At 47.5% G+C, this 18,063-nt stretch overlaps 2 protein-coding genes and 1 long non-coding RNA gene across 4 annotated transcripts in view; 2 read left to right on the top strand and 1 right to left on the bottom strand.

The window, feature by feature from the left end:
* The first annotated feature begins 291 nt into the window (after positions 1-291).
* Positions 292-3,139, top strand: commd6 (COMM domain containing 6). The gene is made up of 7 exons (XM_084688128.1): positions 292-443; positions 700-758; positions 1,111-1,176; positions 1,270-1,346; positions 1,693-1,861; positions 2,087-2,239; positions 2,489-3,139. Exons 1-7 carry the CDS (start codon positions 419-421, stop codon positions 2,537-2,539), a joined length of 600 nt encoding a protein of 199 aa, XP_084544254.1. The 5' UTR covers positions 292-418; the 3' UTR covers positions 2,540-3,139.
* Positions 1,829-6,001, bottom strand: LOC146234519 (uncharacterized). Its single transcript, XR_014741543.1, has 3 exons — positions 5,922-6,001; positions 5,009-5,101; positions 1,829-2,245 (listed from the first exon to the last, which is right to left on the bottom strand). It is a non-coding gene; the product is annotated as an uncharacterized LOC146234519 (long non-coding RNA).
* The window catches only part of tbc1d4 (TBC1 domain family, member 4), a 29,742-nt gene continuing 15,700 nt past the window's right edge, over positions 4,022-18,063 (top strand). The window contains exons 1-11 of one of the 2 annotated variants that reach the window (XM_084688114.1): positions 4,022-5,096; positions 11,236-11,364; positions 11,731-11,977; positions 12,133-12,380; positions 13,648-13,737; positions 14,301-14,405; positions 14,527-14,659; positions 15,134-15,225; positions 15,350-15,460; positions 16,226-16,345; positions 16,611-16,661. In XM_084688114.1, coding sequence (XP_084544240.1) covers positions 4,704-5,096; positions 11,236-11,364; positions 11,731-11,977; positions 12,133-12,380; positions 13,648-13,737; positions 14,301-14,405; positions 14,527-14,659; positions 15,134-15,225; positions 15,350-15,460; positions 16,226-16,345; positions 16,611-16,661 — 1,719 coding nt within the window. In that variant the 5' untranslated portion in view covers positions 4,022-4,703. The remainder of the gene's footprint in view (positions 5,097-11,235; positions 11,365-11,730; positions 11,978-12,132; positions 12,381-13,647; positions 13,738-14,300; positions 14,406-14,526; positions 14,660-15,133; positions 15,226-15,349; positions 15,461-16,225; positions 16,346-16,610; positions 16,662-18,063) is intronic. The other variant, XM_084688115.1, reaches the window with a different exon arrangement.

Below are 18,063 nucleotides of genomic sequence, written 5' to 3'. Positions count from 1 at the left end.
AACAAATAGGAACAGAGTATAGGGGCCTGACGACGACTATCAGGATTATTTCTCTTTGATTTAGTTGGTTTCATGCTAATGATCTCAAATCGATTGAGTCATATTTTAATAACACCGTTATTAACACCGCCACCTTTCTGGGTGAGTCTATGTATATTTCTCTCTCGTCCGTCTATTCTATTCAAATCCCCCATACACACAAAAGGCTGTTACACTGGACTATACAGTAAATGAAATCCCAAAGTGTCTACCGTCTGGTCGGTCTGGTCCCATCAAGAATCATCTGATCATAGCCTTTAACGACATAATGTGCACGGCCATGCGAGGGCGCTATTGCCTATCAAAGAAAGATATCAGAGATTCTATACTAACAGCTTGCTAATGTCCTCGTTCTGAACAAGGTCCAGGTAAATTAAAGATGCCAGGACTGGAACCATCATCTGGTAGGTTTTACCATGGACGTTTTCACATGATGTATATGGTGTCACACAATTTACTTAACACAAGGTAGCTAATACATCAACTAAACATGCTACGCTAACGTGTTAGCTGGCTAGCTTGCTTGCATTACGATTAATGCTAGTATTATGCCAACGACCAAACACTGATTAGACTAAAATCCTAACGTTAACGAGCTAGATGGTCTAAAAATGATGACTTCATCTAGAATACAGTGCTCAGCGCATTTTTACTTTTTAGGTGTGGATAGAATTGTGGGAAACATTGCCAAACTCCCCCCGGAACTATTCGCTCAAACAGTAAGTGCATGCATCATCACCATCGATTTTAATGTTACAATTTCTGCTCTCCATCACATACTTTGACAAGTACAACACCCTACAGTAATTAGCTGAGCTTCAACAGTAGTGCATCTGCCATACTCACATCTCAATGACAAGACTAGTCTAAAACAAAATATCATGGTCATACTGGCAGCTACATAATGAAAAGCATAAGCAATCATTTACTGAGAGGATCATAGCTTGTATAACATTGAAGCAGTTTATAGGAAGCCATGTATTTTTCAGTGAACAGCTATAGCAGTGCCCAATTCTGCCCTTCAAGGACTTGCTGTTGTGGTTCTGATAGCTAATCTGATAATCTGTCCAGTGTCAGCGGATCCTAACTCATCTCCAAGGACAGACCAGGGGAGTGGACTCCGCAGAGATTTCTGACGTCAGTCACCCATTTCCCTATTTACCTTTCACTGAAATCCTGTAATATTTACGTGACTCACTGCCAAAATTATCTCCACCTTCATGAGCACAGAGGTTCCAAAATGCAGGAATCCGACTGGATCGGGACGCTCTTGAAGAGGTCATCAGATTCCTCTTGTTAACTTTCCGGTATGGTTATCATTTGGCCCACAGAGTACTCTACTTGTCAGAGTAGAACATCCCTTGGCTTACAGATTGTGCTGCTCAGAATGTTTAGGATCTCTGGAATGCTTTGGGAGACGGGTGTGAAATTGTTCCTTGAAGGAGTTTGATTCTGATGTAACACCAGGAACAGTTCATGTTTCAAATTAGTATTAGCTAATGATAGCTAAGTATTATCTTATTATTGTCTGTAGATTACCTAAAGGTAACTTTGACGGTGTTATTGTCTGTATACGTGGGCCTTTCTTTAACATTTGACAACAGTCATTAAACAGCATTACACTTTACAATTTGGTTTCTTACTGTGCATCAGGTCTGCTGGGAAGAGCAACCTATCAGGTGCTGCTCTGGTGTCCAGGCTGGGAGAAGGCTGCAGCAGGTGGCCCCCAGCCAGCCTGCAGGTCCTCCAGCAGCTCTGGAGCGAGCAGGGGGCTCTGGTCCACACCCAGCAGGAGGCCCAGGCCACGCTTGGCATTGGACAGGTAGTCTGTCTCCCCAGCCTCTGGGATGGGCCCCCTAGACAAATACACTATACATCTCCCAATGTTGAGTGACTCGCTTTCATGTGTTATCTGGCAAGTCAATGTGTGTCCGGGTCCCTAAGGAACAGGTGCATGGGTAATGGAATAGTAATAGAAACCCTTGCAGTGTTTTGATGTCACGAGTGAAAGTCACTGATGATTGGTCATCCTTTGTGGCCTGTCTAGCTTGTGGACATGCAGTGGAAGCTAGGGATGGCGGTGAGCTCTGACACATGTCGCTCTCTCAACTCCCCCTACGTCTCCTTGCTCCTGAAGCTGGCCAACACGTCAGGACTGATAACCCAGAGGTCCTTTGAGATGACAGTGCCACAGTTCCAGGTCAGTCTGTTAAACGATTAAAAGCGTAGTTAGAAAAAAGTCAACCTTTTGGCACCCGTTAGATTTTATTAACGGTCTGTATTTTACCAGGCATAGTGCAACAATAACAATAAAACAATAGATAAGTTGATTATTTTCATTCCATTAGTCCTTGTTGATGGAATTCAGTGTACCTTAAATTTAGGATGCTATTGTAAAACAAAATATTCATATTGTTTGGATTGTTGGTAACCCACATTTTTGTCTCAGAACTTCTACAGACAGTTCAAGGAAATGGCTGCTGTTCTGGAGACTGTGTGACAGACAAACAGTTCTTTACTCATGCTGAGGATTCATCCTTGTGACAATGTTGGCTATGTTTACATGATGTATCATGAAATCTCATTAATGTGAGATGGCTTTATTAAATATCTAGTAGAACTGTTTAGTTAATAAATAAAAATGGTTTGTATGTCAAAATGTTTCATTTTCAGTGTTAATAGTTCCTTATTTAACAGCAGATTATGTGGGTAGGCATTGGTGACCAACCTACTCAACATATGCTATCTAGTTTCTGTCACAGGCTCAACTGTTTCTGCTTCGCACTGCTGTGTCTTATTCTGGGGATATACTGTACAAAACTGCACTCTGAAATGTTAAACCTTGTGATGCAGTTGGAACGCATAGTTGTGTGTTTACCTATTTTGCCAAATTACTTATGAGCTGAATTTAAATATTCAAAGTTGTTATTTTATTTGAATATGTTTTTTTCTCTATTGTTACATTTGGTGCTACTCTCTCTTCCTGTGACATTATATATGTAAAATTATTTTTCTACGCTTCTTCATGGGACTTAGCATAACTAAGCTTAATAAATGATGTTATGAGCTCACTGAGGCTCTTCCATCTCACATCCAGAAACGTGTATTTTGTTTGCAATAAAGTAACATCTAATGTACTATATATTGGAGGGATAACTCTGGACTTATATCCACTGAGTTTGGTGGACACTTTTTTATAGCTAGAAAGGACTATTTATCTACAATTGTGCTGTAAGGCTTATGGCTGACATTGTCAGGTAATTTAATAGAATGGGGTGGTGATAATAAACCAACTGGACTGCACAGTAGCCAAATCAGACAGAAGAAATGCCTAGCCTGAGAAAGAGAATGTATTGGCAGAAGAATTTTGTACTGGTTGCCTTGGGCAGTGATGAACGTGTTCTTTTTAGGTTAACTTTAATCCACATGAAAAATCCCTTTAGTTTGGACAGTGGCGGTTCTGGCACATTGTGCGCCCAGGTCAAGTTTATCACTTGCACCGCCCCCCCCCCCCCCCGGGGAAAAAATCGTGTGCCGCCCCCTACCCCTTCAGCCGCCCCCCGACAGCGCCCCCAGAACGAGTACAACCTGGCTGCAACAAACGAAAACGAAAATGATGCACGGCAAGCAGGGCTGCCTGCAGCTGCCTGAAGGGGGCGCCAATATGTCAATTCCCCACTAACTTAAATGATCGATAATCCAAAACCGCGCAGATATTTCTTTTTTTTTATACTCGTGCGCCCCCCACGTGACATGAAAAAATGCCGCCCCGGGCGGCTGCCCGGTCTGCCCGTGCCTAAAACCGCCCCTGAGTTTGGACAATTGGGGGAATCTGAAGGTGTACTCTAAAATCCCAATGATCCCAACGTAAGACGTAACTAAATGGGCGGGACCTGGCATCTGTCACATGCACATGGTCCCCTCCCGTTTCTTTGTGGCAACGCCCACTTCTCGCGCACATGCGGTGGGGGCGGGTGAGTGAGTGTACTCTCGCGCACAGCCACTCCTCCAAGGGGCTGTTTGGATGGAAGCGAAGAGAGCCTTACCCCACAAGCTACCCTTGAACAATCAAACGGTGCTCTTAACACACAATTGACGTTCAAACTAAATGCAAAGGACACATTTCTTCTCCGCAGGGGTGCAGACTGAGAATTTGCTGTGAATTGTATCATCTCGATGTTTTAGGGGAAAGCCAGTGCGCGTTAAAGAAGTCTGATGTTATCTTTTGACCGACTAGTGTTTACATAGAGGCTGCCAACGCCACGTTTAAGAAAGCTTGCAAACTTACGCGTTAGTTTGCCAGCAGCTCTTACCACATACAAATCTAAGAGAAGAAGAAAACAAAAGACTGGACTTTCATTGGGACGTACAGGACTAAAGTTAGAAGTTGATAGAGTGGCTCGGAGTGGGAACAAACAAACGGCAAGTCTGGAGGAGCAGCATGCACGAGGGACACATGCTCATTGAGCCTTTGTTGCAGTAACATTTAGATTTATTATATCTTTAAATATGAGGTATCGATTGTAAACGTATGTATACGAATTAAATTAGAATATTTATTCTTAATTTAAATCGGTACATTGTTGTCGATTGTTTAATGCTACTGATTATTAGGCAGTATAGGCAAGTATAGTGTTGTCAGCCTGACCCACTGCTAAACCGACATGGAGGGTCAAGATGACAAAGACAATCTGTCCAAGACCGATAAAAGATTTGCTCTCTTGTACATCGGCTGGTCGTCCCTGGACCGGCGGACTACCCTGCCAATGCTGCCATGGCTGGTGGCCGAAATCCGAAGGAAAAGTGAGAAGAATGAGTCTGGCCCCGGGCAGGCCAGGGAAGTTCAGTTGGTCCTGATACCTCCGTTCATTCGCTGTGTTCCAGCAAACAACGCCAACTCATCCGTATTCATTTTCGAGCATAAAGCTCAATACATCTCCAGGTTCATTCACAATAGTAATGACCTCACCTACTTCGCCTATTTGATCCGGAGCCAGCCCGACAACCCGGAGTCCGAGATGGCCTGCCATGTCTTTAAGGCGTACGACCCAAACCAGGTAGGCTGACAGACCGAAAAAACACAAGAACAACACAAGGGTTTCACATGACTCAAATCATGGTCTGCAAACATAGTTTCCAACTGACAATCAATATCAGACCTTTAAACACACCGAGGCTATCAGTCAAGTGATTTAGCGACTAGGCAATTATGCTCACTCAATAGAATGACAAAATAACATGAAAAGCCTTAAGGTGGCCATGAAGTTATTGTCAACATAAATGCCGGTTGAAAACATGTTTTGCACGTGGTATTAAGTATTTAGGCCACTGTGGGGATGAATAGAGATGGCAACCTGGATTTATTTGTTAAATTAATCCAGATCAGGGTCTCCCCTCTCCGACATTGGGTCAAACCACCCTGCTAGAGCCAGACTGTTTTGATTGACTCTTTAAACACAAATCAGCGTTGCAACTTAACCTGTATCATACTCTCATCAGCCAACATAGTTCCCTTGGGATCACATAGTCAGGAGAGACGCACATAACAAGTAGCTATTTGTCAAATGAGAAAAAGATTGGACGTGTGTACAGTACAAACCATCCCTGCTTAAAGCCTGCATTCTAGACAGTGGGCAATGTTTGTTATATGGTCTGGTATGGTATGTTTACACAAGGCCTCACTCGGAGTATCATGGTGCCAATGCCATAGCAGACAGAACATAACACATTAAAGTATACACATTACTGTACAAAGTGTGTCTGACCATGTAACATCTTTAACTGTACCCTCTCTAGCTGTCAGTCGATCCACATATAGGCTTATTGGTCATAAACAAAAATGCGGGGCTACTGTATTGCTCTTGGTCCCTGAGGATCCTCACCAGCCTGTTTTGGATGTATCACGTTTCCCATGGTATGTACAAGGCCAGACCAGGCTGTTTGTCTGCTGCTGAAAGCTGAGAGGAGTGGAGAGAGGGCAGGGAGGGGAGAGGCAGGCAGATGCACTTTCGAAGTGTTGGATAGACCCTCCCTCCCTCCCTCCCTCCCTCCCTCCCTCCCTCCCTCCCTCCCTCCCTCCCTCCCTCCCTCCCTCCCTCCCTCCCTCCCTCCCTCCCTCCCTCCCTCCCTCCCTCCCTCCCTCCCTCCCTCCCTCCCTCCCTCCCTCCCTCCCTCCCTCCCTCCCTCCCTCCCTCCCTCCCTCCCTCCCTCCCTCCCTCCCTCCCTCCCTCCCTCCCTCCCTCCCTCCCTCCCTCCCTCCCTCCCTCCCTCCCTCCCTCCCTCCCTCCCTCCCTCCCTCCCTCCCTCCCTCCCTCCCTCCCTCCCTCCCTCCCTCCACCTACCTCCCGACACTGATGCTTGCATGGACACAGGAGCCGCCAGTCAGAAAAGGCAACAGGAGCTGTAACTTGGCTGCTGGCATTGTGGTTACTCGAGAAAAACAGGCCGAGCAGCCACTTTCGAGCACGTGCCAGATGGACTAAAAGGAATTCACCTCCATAATGTTTGTTTTGGAAGCACGCCCCGCTTGGTTGACAAAGCTGGCCTGTTGAAATTGATGACTGGCAACAGTCAACTGGCCACTTTGCAAACAGTATGGTTTAAGTTAAAACACCACTAGCCTGGTATTTAAAGTTAAAGATGCAATAGGTAATTAGTGTGAAGCTAGTGTTGAGATAGGACACCTAGATTTAGAAGAACACTAGCCCTCCCAGGGTTATTAATAGAAGCAATTTTGAAGTATAGGCTGCAGATTGCTTTTGTGTGAAGACATTGATGTTCAGCCTGTCATGCATTCTTAAAAGAGGAACTCCAGTTAAAGGGAAGATTCAGAGAATGCAAGAAGATTGCACAACCTCGGAGAGTAAGTGTATAATGTGTGAGAGTAGAACGATTGTATTACAAGTGCAAAAACGTTTTTCTTTACTTTGAAGGTCAGCAAATGCCAGTTGATGTGGTAATGATGCAACTGATGTTTTTAAAGAAGCAAAGCCTAAGTGTGTTTGGTCCTTTTTGCAGTGTTGTGTCGGGTGGGGCTGTGCTCACCACTAATAATGGAGCGTACTCCCCTTTGAAAAGCACAATAATAACAGAGCACTACATGACACTGTTTGACGTTGGGTTGCCATAACCCTTCACCTGGTTAGGAATCTTGAATTCCCACAGTCTGGCAGTAAGAACGATCCCCTAGGCAGCAGGCACAAATAGACACCAGCCGTTGCCTCTTGTGCCAACTATTACCAGGTAATTTGTTTGGGCCCACCGGGTGAATGAAGACGGCCTGCAGTCATGCGTTCGACTTCCGCCTGAGCTGTGAGCTTAGAATTGATGTTATCTGTCTCTCAACCAGTGTGTCTGCTCCCTCTGATTAGCTTTATTTTGTTCAGCTTACTTCAGTCCTCACTCGACTCACTCACTCACAGCAGGAGTGTGATTGGCCACAGAAAAGGGGTCTGATGGCCAAACTGCCTATGACAAGGCCTGTTTGTCTACTGTATGCAATACTTCCTGATTTTCTTGTGTGTGTACGTGCTGTAATCAAATGAATTAAACTATTTGAATGCCAATAATAATTATGTACATTCTAAATGGTGGATGCGTCCTGTTCAATTTCCTCATTCCTCGTCAAGAAAGGGAGTAATATATGTGGATTGAGAGGGGTATGAAAAGTTAATGTGGGGTGGGGATAAGGTCTTTAAAGAAGTGCAAAACACGCCCCAAAACATTACCAACCATGGTGAGATCCATGTTGAAACGGAAGTTGGAAATATACACGCTTTTATCCTTCAATCCATCAACCTAAAGTTGATTTGACATGATTCCCAGCACATTTTCAATGAGCCCAGTCATACAAATCTGAACACCCGTTTAGGAAAGGGGTTTTAATTAGCCGTAGTGTTGCCGTGTGCTGTGACATAACTTGTCCTAGCACGCCCTAGGGCAGGTGAAAGGCACCTGCAAATGCCACGTTCTAGTGCTTTTCCACATGCAACTGGAAATTCACAAGTCGTCTTTTTAACTCCGGAGCAAATATTTGCCCTCTTTCTGCACCCAAATGGTGGTGCCATCCTTGTAACTGACTGGGCCAGAGGGTCTGAATGAAATGGTTGAGCACAGCCAGCGCAGTCTTAAAGTTGCTGTGCGTAAACAATAGGTTTTTCTTGAGGTCTAAATAGTACAAGGTTTCCTCTGCTACTCTGAAATGACCCTTCACCTTAATGGTTAGGTTTGCCCGGCACACTTTGTCTGCGTGTTCCGAGTTTGAGACCCACAGTACAGTTCTGCAGCATGCATCGGAAATAATTCTGCATAACCTTTTGTCTTTTGGTTTAGTGGCTATAGTATATGGGTTGTGTGGATATTTTGAATTCTTTGAAAGTGACCCTATAGAATGTGTATCAACAGTTTAACTTAGACTTTTGGCTGCTATATTACTAAGTTGTCATAGTTTCACAATCTTGCTGTACATGTGTTCTTAGTTAGTCTGACTGAACATGGTGTATAGGCATGGTGGTTATGCAACAGACCAATTATTCACCCAGAGTTAAATAAACAGAAGAATTGTGTGATAAGTAAAAACAACAAGTCTCTATGCAAAAACCAATGGCTAACCAATGGTAATGGATTTCTCTTCAAAAGTTGAGAACTATCAAACCACTCCTTACAAAAGCCGGGATCTGGACTTTCTCATCCTCCTTTTCCAAAGTGAACGTTCTCATCCCTACTTTACAGTACCTCAATGAAAATGGACGCTGTTGTTAAATTGACTGCAGTAGTATTGTCAACACTAGCCAAATACTTGTAATCAGTAACAGCTACTGATGAAACTGTCACTTTTTGTGGATCTGTCTTGCTTTTATCCAAAGCGACATTTGATAGTGTATAAAGTGCAGAAAATAACAAAGAAGGATACAATACTGGCAGCATTAGTCGCTGTGTTTACTCAACAAAACCATATCTCAAATTCAACATGGCAATGGTCAGTTTTGCAGATGCAGTACAACAAGGAGTTTGAGGTTGTCATGGATATGCTAATGGTCCTCCTGGCCCGTGCCTTGTGTTCAGTCACGACGAACGAGCCTGATTAGGGGACAGAAGGAAATAGGAAGAGATAAAGAATCGCAGATAAAGAGAATCTAAGGGAGATCAAGAAAAGTTCAGAAACTAGAGGCGAATGATTGTTAGGGGTCAAAATGAGCTGGGCAGGCAGGGCACATGGTTGGATTGTTGCCAGCAATTCATTTAGTTTTCCACAGTCTTCTCCTCTGGTCCCCTTACCTGTCCTGTACCCCAGGCCCTTACCCCAGTGCGGTTATGGCCCCTTAACCCCGCCCTCTTCTCCAGTCCTCTGTTGGGGTTTTTACTGCAAATAATTAATTGGATCCAATGGTGGCTTCTGGCATAATCTTACAGATGAATAATCGATGAGGTGTTTAATTGTTAATCAGACGCTGTGTGTCATGTGTGTGAGCATCGATGGCGTTGGTGGCGCTAGACCAATCAAGACCAAGTCAGATTGCAGTTCTTTGACGGGGTGCTTTTCACGGCAGCTTGAGTGTAGTTACCTTGAAGCAACAATGTGGATTGGATTCCAGGAGCTGTACTTGCTGGACCGTCTTTAATTGTCGACAAACACGCTCTCAATGGTCGTCTGTTTATGCCCCGCTTTGACCAAATTTGTTTAGCAAGATGTGATTATTTGGAGAGCTTTGCTTTTGCACTTTGTGCGTTACTTCTTTCCCCTGAGATTTCTTCTTGAGTTGTTCCTGGGAAATAAGCCAGTGACAGTTATGAACAGGCAGCCACACCCCTGTGTGTCTGTGTGCGTGCCTGTCTGTGTGTGTGTGCATGCACACAGATGCCTCCCCCTCTCTTAAACTCAATGAAAGCCTCTGTCTTCAGTTCGGAGTGCTTCAGTACTGGGGCCGGTCAGTGCGTTGGTCTCTGCACCACAGCTACAATATTAAAGAGCTCAGGGGTAATATTTGATCTGTCCCCCTCTCATGCGGTTGCCTACCCCTTTCCATGGGAAGAACTGAGCCATGCCTGTTAGCATTGCATAATACCCCCCAAAGCATATTTGCCCAACATTAGGCCACCTCCAGCTCTTATCTCAGGGCTAAGGTGAGAGGAGGGTGTGAGGAGTGGACTGCTTTTGTTTGTTTTACTTTTGAGCATTGCTGCCCAACCAGGTCGCACGGCGACATTGGCTCTGCTTCTAAAGGCACTCTCGCTTTCTAAAGGATCTGGCATTCAGCGGTGGCCTTTGCCTCAGTAGCTGTTGTGTGGGCCAGATTTATGGCCCAGTGCAGTATTGATCGTGAGCCTCTTTCACACCAGTCCTTTCTCCTGGCAGAGCAGTAAAAATGTCGGGGGGGGGGGGGGGGGGGGGTCACGTACATGATGGAGTAGAGGTACAATCTCCCCTAACCGCCCAGGATAGAATGTAGTGCCAGATTTAGGACTGTAGTCTGCCACAACTTGTGGAGTCAAGTCTTTTATTTATTTTTCTATTTCTTTTGTTCTCCCTCCACCTCTGTCCCTCCCTAAACCAGATCGTATCAAAATAATGGAAGTTTAGGTGTGTACTTTCCTTCAAGGCTACCCCCTCCATTCTCAAGGAGCCTCGTGGAAGAGGATGAGGAGGAAGGCTGTTGCCCCTCCATGCTGCATGTGTTCCAGTCAGCCGTGTGTGCCCTGCAGCTCAGGGGAGCCATGGTTTTCTCTTTGGCCTGTTCAGGTTGGATCTCTTCTGTTTGCCTGTGAGCGCTTTCATGTCTCCTGTCCTGACTGGCTCTGTCACCAGCACAATGTTTGGTCTCGTCCCAGCAAGACAGACGTTGTTATTGGAGGCCCTATCATTGTTTTTTTGTTTTTTTGCCGTGTTTTGTTTGTACGACCTTGTGCTATATCAGTTAACAGGAACAGCTTTTACCTCCTCTAAAGACACATCCTGGCCCTTGGTGACTTCAGGCGAGGCTCCTTTCTTTAGGTCATTTGTTTTGGTCCGAAAATGTAAATACACTTTATTTTCTTTGACTTGGAATTTCTGCCGAGCTACTTGCTACACTCGCACGTGGATTTTCTTCTCCTTCCAGTGCTTCCATCATATACGTTTAATGACTCGAATGTGTTCGACGAGACGGAATTCCTGTAAATCTCTCGTACCTCTCCTGTTGTTGTCCGTCCCTCTCCCAGGTGCCGGAGGTGATCAGCAGCGTCCGCCAGGTGTCCAAGTCGTCCCTGAAGGATGAGTCCAAGCCCAGGCAGGAGGCCGACGAGGCCTTCTACAACTCCCAGAAGTACGAGGTGCTCTACTGCGGAAAGGTAGTAGAGTGACGCGGCGTGACACATCTTGCGTGAAGCATCTACGCACAAAACACACACAACACTACCAGGTAACGTGACGTCGAAAACAGGAAAGGGTTTCATCGTGCATCAAAACGGAACAAAATACAAACATGCACTTAGTTCATAAGTCCACTAAAATATATTAGTTGGGCTACGTTTTTGTGATTTTCCTGGAATCTTCTCTTAGTTTTCTCGAACAAAACGGGTTGGCGGGGTTTACTGCTGAGTGACACCTTTCCTCTTTAAAAGTCATGTTGTCGATTGCTTGTCTGATTAAGTTCATATCTAAAGTGACCACCCGCGAAATGATCGGCCAACCAATCAATCGATCCGTCTGCCTAGGTGACGGTGGCCCACAAGAAGGCCCCTGCCACCCTCATCGATGACTGCATCGACAAGTTCCACCAGCACGAGGTGGAGCGCAAACGTCTGCTCAACGGCCAGCGGGGGTCCACGGAGAGAGAGGGCGCCCCCTTGGAGTTCACCCTAGGCGGGGAGGGGGACCTGCTGTCCTCGCCCCTGTCCGAGGGGCCGGAGGACCTGGACGACCTGGCAGGGGAGGAGCTGACCAACGGAGGTGGCGTGGGAGGTCAGTTGGGCTTCTTCAGTCCTGGGTCCGGGGATGCATGTGGTCGACAAGCGCAGGAGGTGTGTGTGTGTGTGTGTGTATATAACATTTTTATTAGCTGGTTGTTGCTACAGGTCGCCCATTCTGCTTGTGTGCTTTACCCCCCAACCCTCCAGCTAAGGTCCTGTCCAACAGCCCCAGCCTGGGCAGTCTTAGAGGGACCGTCCCAGAATGCATCCTGGAGGACTCTGGGTTCGGGGAGCAGCAGGAGTTCAGAACGCGCTGCAGCAGTCTGGCGGGGAGCCTGCAAAGAAGGCCACGGGAAGGCGCCTTGAAGGCCCCGCCCACACGGCGCAGACACGCCTCCGCACCCAATCATGTCCAGCCGTCTAATGCCGACAAGAACCGCACCATGCTATTCCAGGTGCTGATTGGTTGTAGAGTAGGAAATACTACGGTGGCCGACATGTGCAAACGCGCTGCAAATTAGCGCTCCTCCTAGAGGCCTAGTAAACTTCCGTTGTGAAACTGGATGCAGCGTTTTTGGTTTGCGTGCTTTCGTTTTTGCAACGCGTTTATGTATTTGGTTGTGTTGTGTGTATTTGGTTGTGTTGTGTGTATTTGCAGCGCGTTTGCTGAATGCTGCCAATGTGTTGTCTAATTCATGAAGATGTTTTCTTAATGTGCAGCGCGTTTGCACATGTCGGCCGCCGTAAAATACAAATGTGCATAACCCCCCATTTATAAGCGTTTTAGAGAGTCTGTTTTCATAGAATAGGGAATTATCTCATTCACACTTCGGTACTAACTCCACAATTTTTAAGATCGTTTCGAAGCACAATATTTTACGGCCAATTTTACATTTAAAATCAACACGTCTGTGTAACATGGGCTACAGTCGGTGTTTCATTAACACCGCTGCAACAGGCCTCTTTCTGATAACTGGCCCACAGTTCTCAAGATAACACATGCTTTACTGCCTCGCCTCTGTCATCCAATCCTTTACTACATTTAGTCCCTGGTGCTAGGTAGCGCAAATCACTTTAATGCTTTAGGCACTGACTGCAGGCTCCTCAGCCGGGCCCCTCTAACCACCTCATTTAGAGCGCCCATAACTCCTGCTGCAGTAGCAGTGACTGCATCGCTGCCAGGGGGCCCTCACAACCATTGGGGCAGAGTGGGGGCGCCCTGGGCATTCCCCGAGCCGCAATGTCATGTTGCTGCCCTGTTCATGATATTATGTCATGTCGATGTCATTGCAAATTAGTGTTGATTCAGAATGCCTGTCACGAGAACGGCATCAGACTCCGCCTTCACGGATCCACTTGAGGGCCTTGCCGAGGTCGGGGTTAGGGCCGGGGTCAGGGGCTGACTCCAGGGACTTCCTGTTCCCTACAGCTGCCTCTTGTCACACTCTTCTCCGTCCCTCTTGGTGCTAATTCAGCCCACTGCAGCAAAGCGCTCAGTACAAAACCATCATTTAGTAGTCAGTTTCTGCAGATGATTGACTTTAACAGTGTGTGTGTGTGGCAAACATATCTACAGGCTATGTCGTGAGGAAATTGTTTCCTGAAAGAAAAAAGAAAAGCAGCATTGGTAAACAACATACGAAGGTCAGATCCCTCATGGACTTGTGTGTGTGTTTCTGTGTGTGTGTGTGTCTGTGTGTGTGTACGGGCATGTGTTTGAAGGTGGGTCGTTTCGAGGTCAACCTCATTAGTCCCGACACCAAGACGGTGGTGCTGGAGAAGAACTTCAAAGACATCTCGTCCTGCTCCCAGGTCCGTACCGAGCTCTGCAGAGACGCTGTGCTCACACGACTCTCCCCTTTCTCCCTCTTCTTGTCGTTCCTCCTCCAGGACCTCCCCCCACACCGCTCCCCCCACACCGCTCCCCCCACACCGCTCCCCCCACACCGCTCCCCCCACACCGCTCCCCCCACACCGCTCCCCCCACGCATTCCCAGCACAGCACGACACACGTACACGCAACTTTTATCCTGAGAGCCCCTTTATCACCCTGATAGTTATTGTTTACATACTGTTTGCTCTACTGTTACTCTTACTTAACCTTACAGCGGATTGCCAAGGCATTTTATCATCAGATGTGTTGTTTTGTTACGTGTGTTCCGTGCATGTCAACTCGGGTTACGGGACCGAATTGGGTGTGTGAAGGTGAAATAAACCTGGTTCACGGATCGTGATTCAAAAAGCAGCCTTGGAGTCATCCCATTTCAGCTCGGCACTTGAGATGCAGCAATCGATCTCAATGACGCGTTCGGGTGCCGGCGCTCCCTTTCTCAACGACCTCACTTCCTGCTTGTGTTGTCCTCCGCACCGTACAGGGCATCAGGCAGACGGACCACTTTGGGTTCATCTGCCGAGACGTGGCGGAGCCGGGGCCCAGTCAGTACTGCTGCTACGTCTTCCAGTGTGCCAGCGAATCCCTGGTGAGGGAATTGCCGCTAATTGCCGTCAACTGTGTTTGCGTGTCCGCGGGATTGACCTATTCGGAGATCCCGATCGAATGAGTTATTAAACGGTGTGCGCGTGTGTGTGTGTGCGTGTCAGGTGGACGAGGTGATGCTGACCCTGAAGCAGGCCTTCTCCACCGCTGCCACCCTGCAGAGCAGCAAGACCCAGGTCCAGCTGTGCGAGGCCTGCCCCATGCACGACCTGCATAAGCTCTGCGAGCGCATCGAAGGTATACTGCCTTCGTGGACCGCTACGTGTGTGCGTGTGTTTGTGTGTACAGGACAATGGTTTTACGGTTGTCTGGAGCCGTTGTGTCGTTCTCCCCGGTATTTGATCTCTGGTCCTCCTGACTCGCTCACGCAACTGACCGTCTCACTTTCGCTAGCTCAGCCGATGGTACGAATGGATCGCGATCATACAAAGGAGGGAGTTGAACCTATGCAGTTCACTGTACTGCACATCAGGACCCGGTAAAACAATGGGACTTGCACTGTGCGACAGTATCAGTGTCAGTCCGCCCACACTCGCATATTCCTCTGCGCCTGATGCAAATGACAGGAAAAAATCGATCCTGTGGGGTCAGCCTTATCTACTCCACCTGATACACACACATCGTTTATAACCTAGGAACCCTGTGTGAAATTGGTGATATCAGTCTATCGTGTTGTGGTCTGATATGATATCACTGTCTGTGTGTATATAGGCCTCTACCCTCCCAGGGCTAAGCTAGCCATCCAGAAATATCTCTCCCAGCTGACTGACAACGAGCAAGTGGACGCATTTGAAAGAGTTCAGGTGAGGACGGAACATCAGGCCAAGTCCAAACGAGCGCGGTTTTCTTAACAATTACTTGGTCTTGGGCCCGGAAAATTGACCGAAATACCCTCTGAATCCGACTTGTGTGTGTGGAACATTCTAGAGGATGAAGCCAGCGTCGGACCAGGAGGAGAACGAGCTGGTGATCCTGCACCTCAGACAGCTGTGTGGAGCCAAACAGAAATCCCACCTCCACATCGGAGAAGCCCCGCAGGTAAACACACGCTATAAGTCCACCAGCCGGTCAGTGTAGTCCATACAATATACCATGGAGCTTAAAAAGATCCTAACAGACCTTCATTCTGGCAAAACTTAAGCCCTCCGCCCCCCCCCCCCCCCCCCCCCCCTACTGGTCCTCATCAAACTCTGTCACTCCTTTCCTGTCAGCTGTCCTCTGTCGGCCCTCCTTGTTTTCGTCTCCCTGGTGACCGTCATGACCCTTCACCCCCCCCCCATCACCTTCTGACCTTTCTCTGATGTAGCTTGCTGCCTCCTGACAGGAACAGGTTGGCCCTGTCTGCAGCCTGCCTGGCTGCCTGTCTATCTTGTTGTATCTTGTTGTTCAACTTACTTTGTCTGATCCACATGGATGCAGCACCTGCCCCCCCCCCCCCCCAACTCAAACACAGACACACCAAGAGCACCAAGAGCTCTGACTAGGGTGTGAAAACTAACAGCTGTCTGGAGAGAAAGGCTTTTCTCCATGTCTGTTATCAAAAACGGAGGTGAACTCGTGCTGCAGGTCAAAACAACTTAGCAACACGGTAACATTTCTACGAATTTGTCCTGACACCACATGACCCGGCGAGGGAAACCTCGAGTCATTCAGGTCACGGGACAGTGCAGGCTACGTGTTGAACGCGACCCCCTCAATTAGCATCAGCATCTTTACTGTAAGTCTGTCTTGACGATATGCACGGCCTCTCTGGTATGACCCTGAGTGTTCATGTGTGTTCATGTTGTGTTTGTCACGTGACAGAGCGCTCCCAACAGCGCAGCAGTGGAAAGCTCGGCTCCGGGAGGGCGCTTCAAACTGGACGTTCTGAAGAACAAGGCCCGCAGCTCCCTCACCAGCTCCCTGGAGAACATCTTCTCACGAGTACGAGACCACCTGCTCAGCCCAGCCTGTGTATCTGTGGGGGGGTCTACAGTCTGAGAGCTCCGAAGTTCTCTTCCCATTGAGGGCTGTGTAGAGTTAACCCTGGAGAGTGCCGTTCAGGACTGAAAGTGTACATTCAAGAACATTCTACCCTAGAGTTATTAAGCTGGGTTTTGATTATTCGTAGTAGCGGTTAAAAGACTGGCTTGATGTAATGTAACCCTGTCCCTAACCCTGTAGTGTGGCTGATTATGTCTGTGGGCAGGGTGCCAACCGGATGCGAGGGCGTTTGGGCAGCATGGGCAGCTTTGAGAGAGTAAGTATTTCACGACGAGGGAACACGAGAGTTCCCCGAATGAGGGAAACGTATAAAGGAGCAGCTCTGTGAATTCTCACTTCAGACTCGCCCGTCTGTCTGTCTGTCTCTCTCCCCCCCCCCCCCCTCTCTCTCTCTCTCTCACTCTCCCTCTTACTCTATCTCTCACCCTGCTTCTCTCGTTTTGAGACATGTTACTACCGCTTACCTCTTTCCAAGAAAGAGTATCTAGTTCACGGTCATTCAGGTGTGTGTCTAGCTGTTACTCTGACCTGACGAACACCATTTGGACCGGTTGTTTGGCGTTGACACTGGGGTGCTGAATGTGGGGTGTGGGTGTGTTGCCCCCCCCCCCCCCCACCTCCCTTTCATACCTGATGGAGGGAAAAAATATGAATGATGGTACACACATCCATGGGAGCACACACACATAACAAATACAAGGATGCCCTCACATGACCTGACTCCTGACATAACCAGAAATTTGTCCTCCATACATCAAGGTCCAGGGAAGATGTACTTTATTGCATTGCATTACATAACCCCCCTCCCCAAAAATCTTTCATCGACAAAAATTAACAATTAACTAATAATAATTTAAAAAATCACCATTATTGCCAGCTATGTTACTTGAGCATGTTTGTTTGAGCTTTGGTAGGGGGTGTTTTTGTAAATTTCACCTTGGTGACACTGTCATATTCAATGTACTCCCCCTTCCTTGACTGAAACCAACACTTTCTACCACAGTTGGTTAAGTCTATGGAAGCCACTGTTATCAGTGCCGGTGCAGGGGTGTTTTGCTTGACCCTGGCCTTGGTCATGAGTGTAGGGGGTAGGAAAGCTGAATAAGTAAGTATATGCCCCCTCTGGATGGTCTGCTTCCTTCCTCCCTCACACACACACACACACACACGCGCACACACCACCCCTCTGGGTGAACAGGAAACACAGCATTGCAGACAGGAAGTTCTGCTCTCTCTGTGTCTATCGAGTGACCCTCACCCCCCTTCCTCTGTAGATCCCTTGACTCAGGCTAATTCTGGTTACCCCCCTCCTGCAATGAAGCACTGGCCCTCCCTTAAAACAAACTCTCCTGTTTTTTTAATTCATGTTTATCTCCCAAGGCTGTGTGGGGTAATTTAGTAGGTTCTGGAACTTGGGAGTTTGACAGTGGAGGTCCAGCCTGTCTAGCGTTTCGGGTGAGATGTTGCGGTGATTTAACAGGAAAATGAGAATTACTGCTCACACGCTTCCTGTGACAGGACCTGGTTCAGTTCGCTGTGTGAGAAGGAGGTCACAAGGGTGTTAGGAGAGATTTCGTTTGGAACAGGGCCCAAAGAGGGCTTCCCCTCCTGTATTGTGTGATGGTGTGAGTCACAGGACAGCAGCCAGTAGAATACAC

This window comes from Hypomesus nipponensis, chromosome 23 (assembly GCF_054491055.1).
Source record: "Hypomesus nipponensis isolate SF chromosome 23, ASM5449105v1, whole genome shotgun sequence".
NCBI classification, from domain to species: domain Eukaryota; kingdom Metazoa; phylum Chordata; class Actinopteri; order Osmeriformes; family Osmeridae; genus Hypomesus; species Hypomesus nipponensis.
The sequence above is the reverse complement of the archived record's forward strand: the minus strand, read 5'-3'. Positions and strand labels throughout refer to the sequence as shown.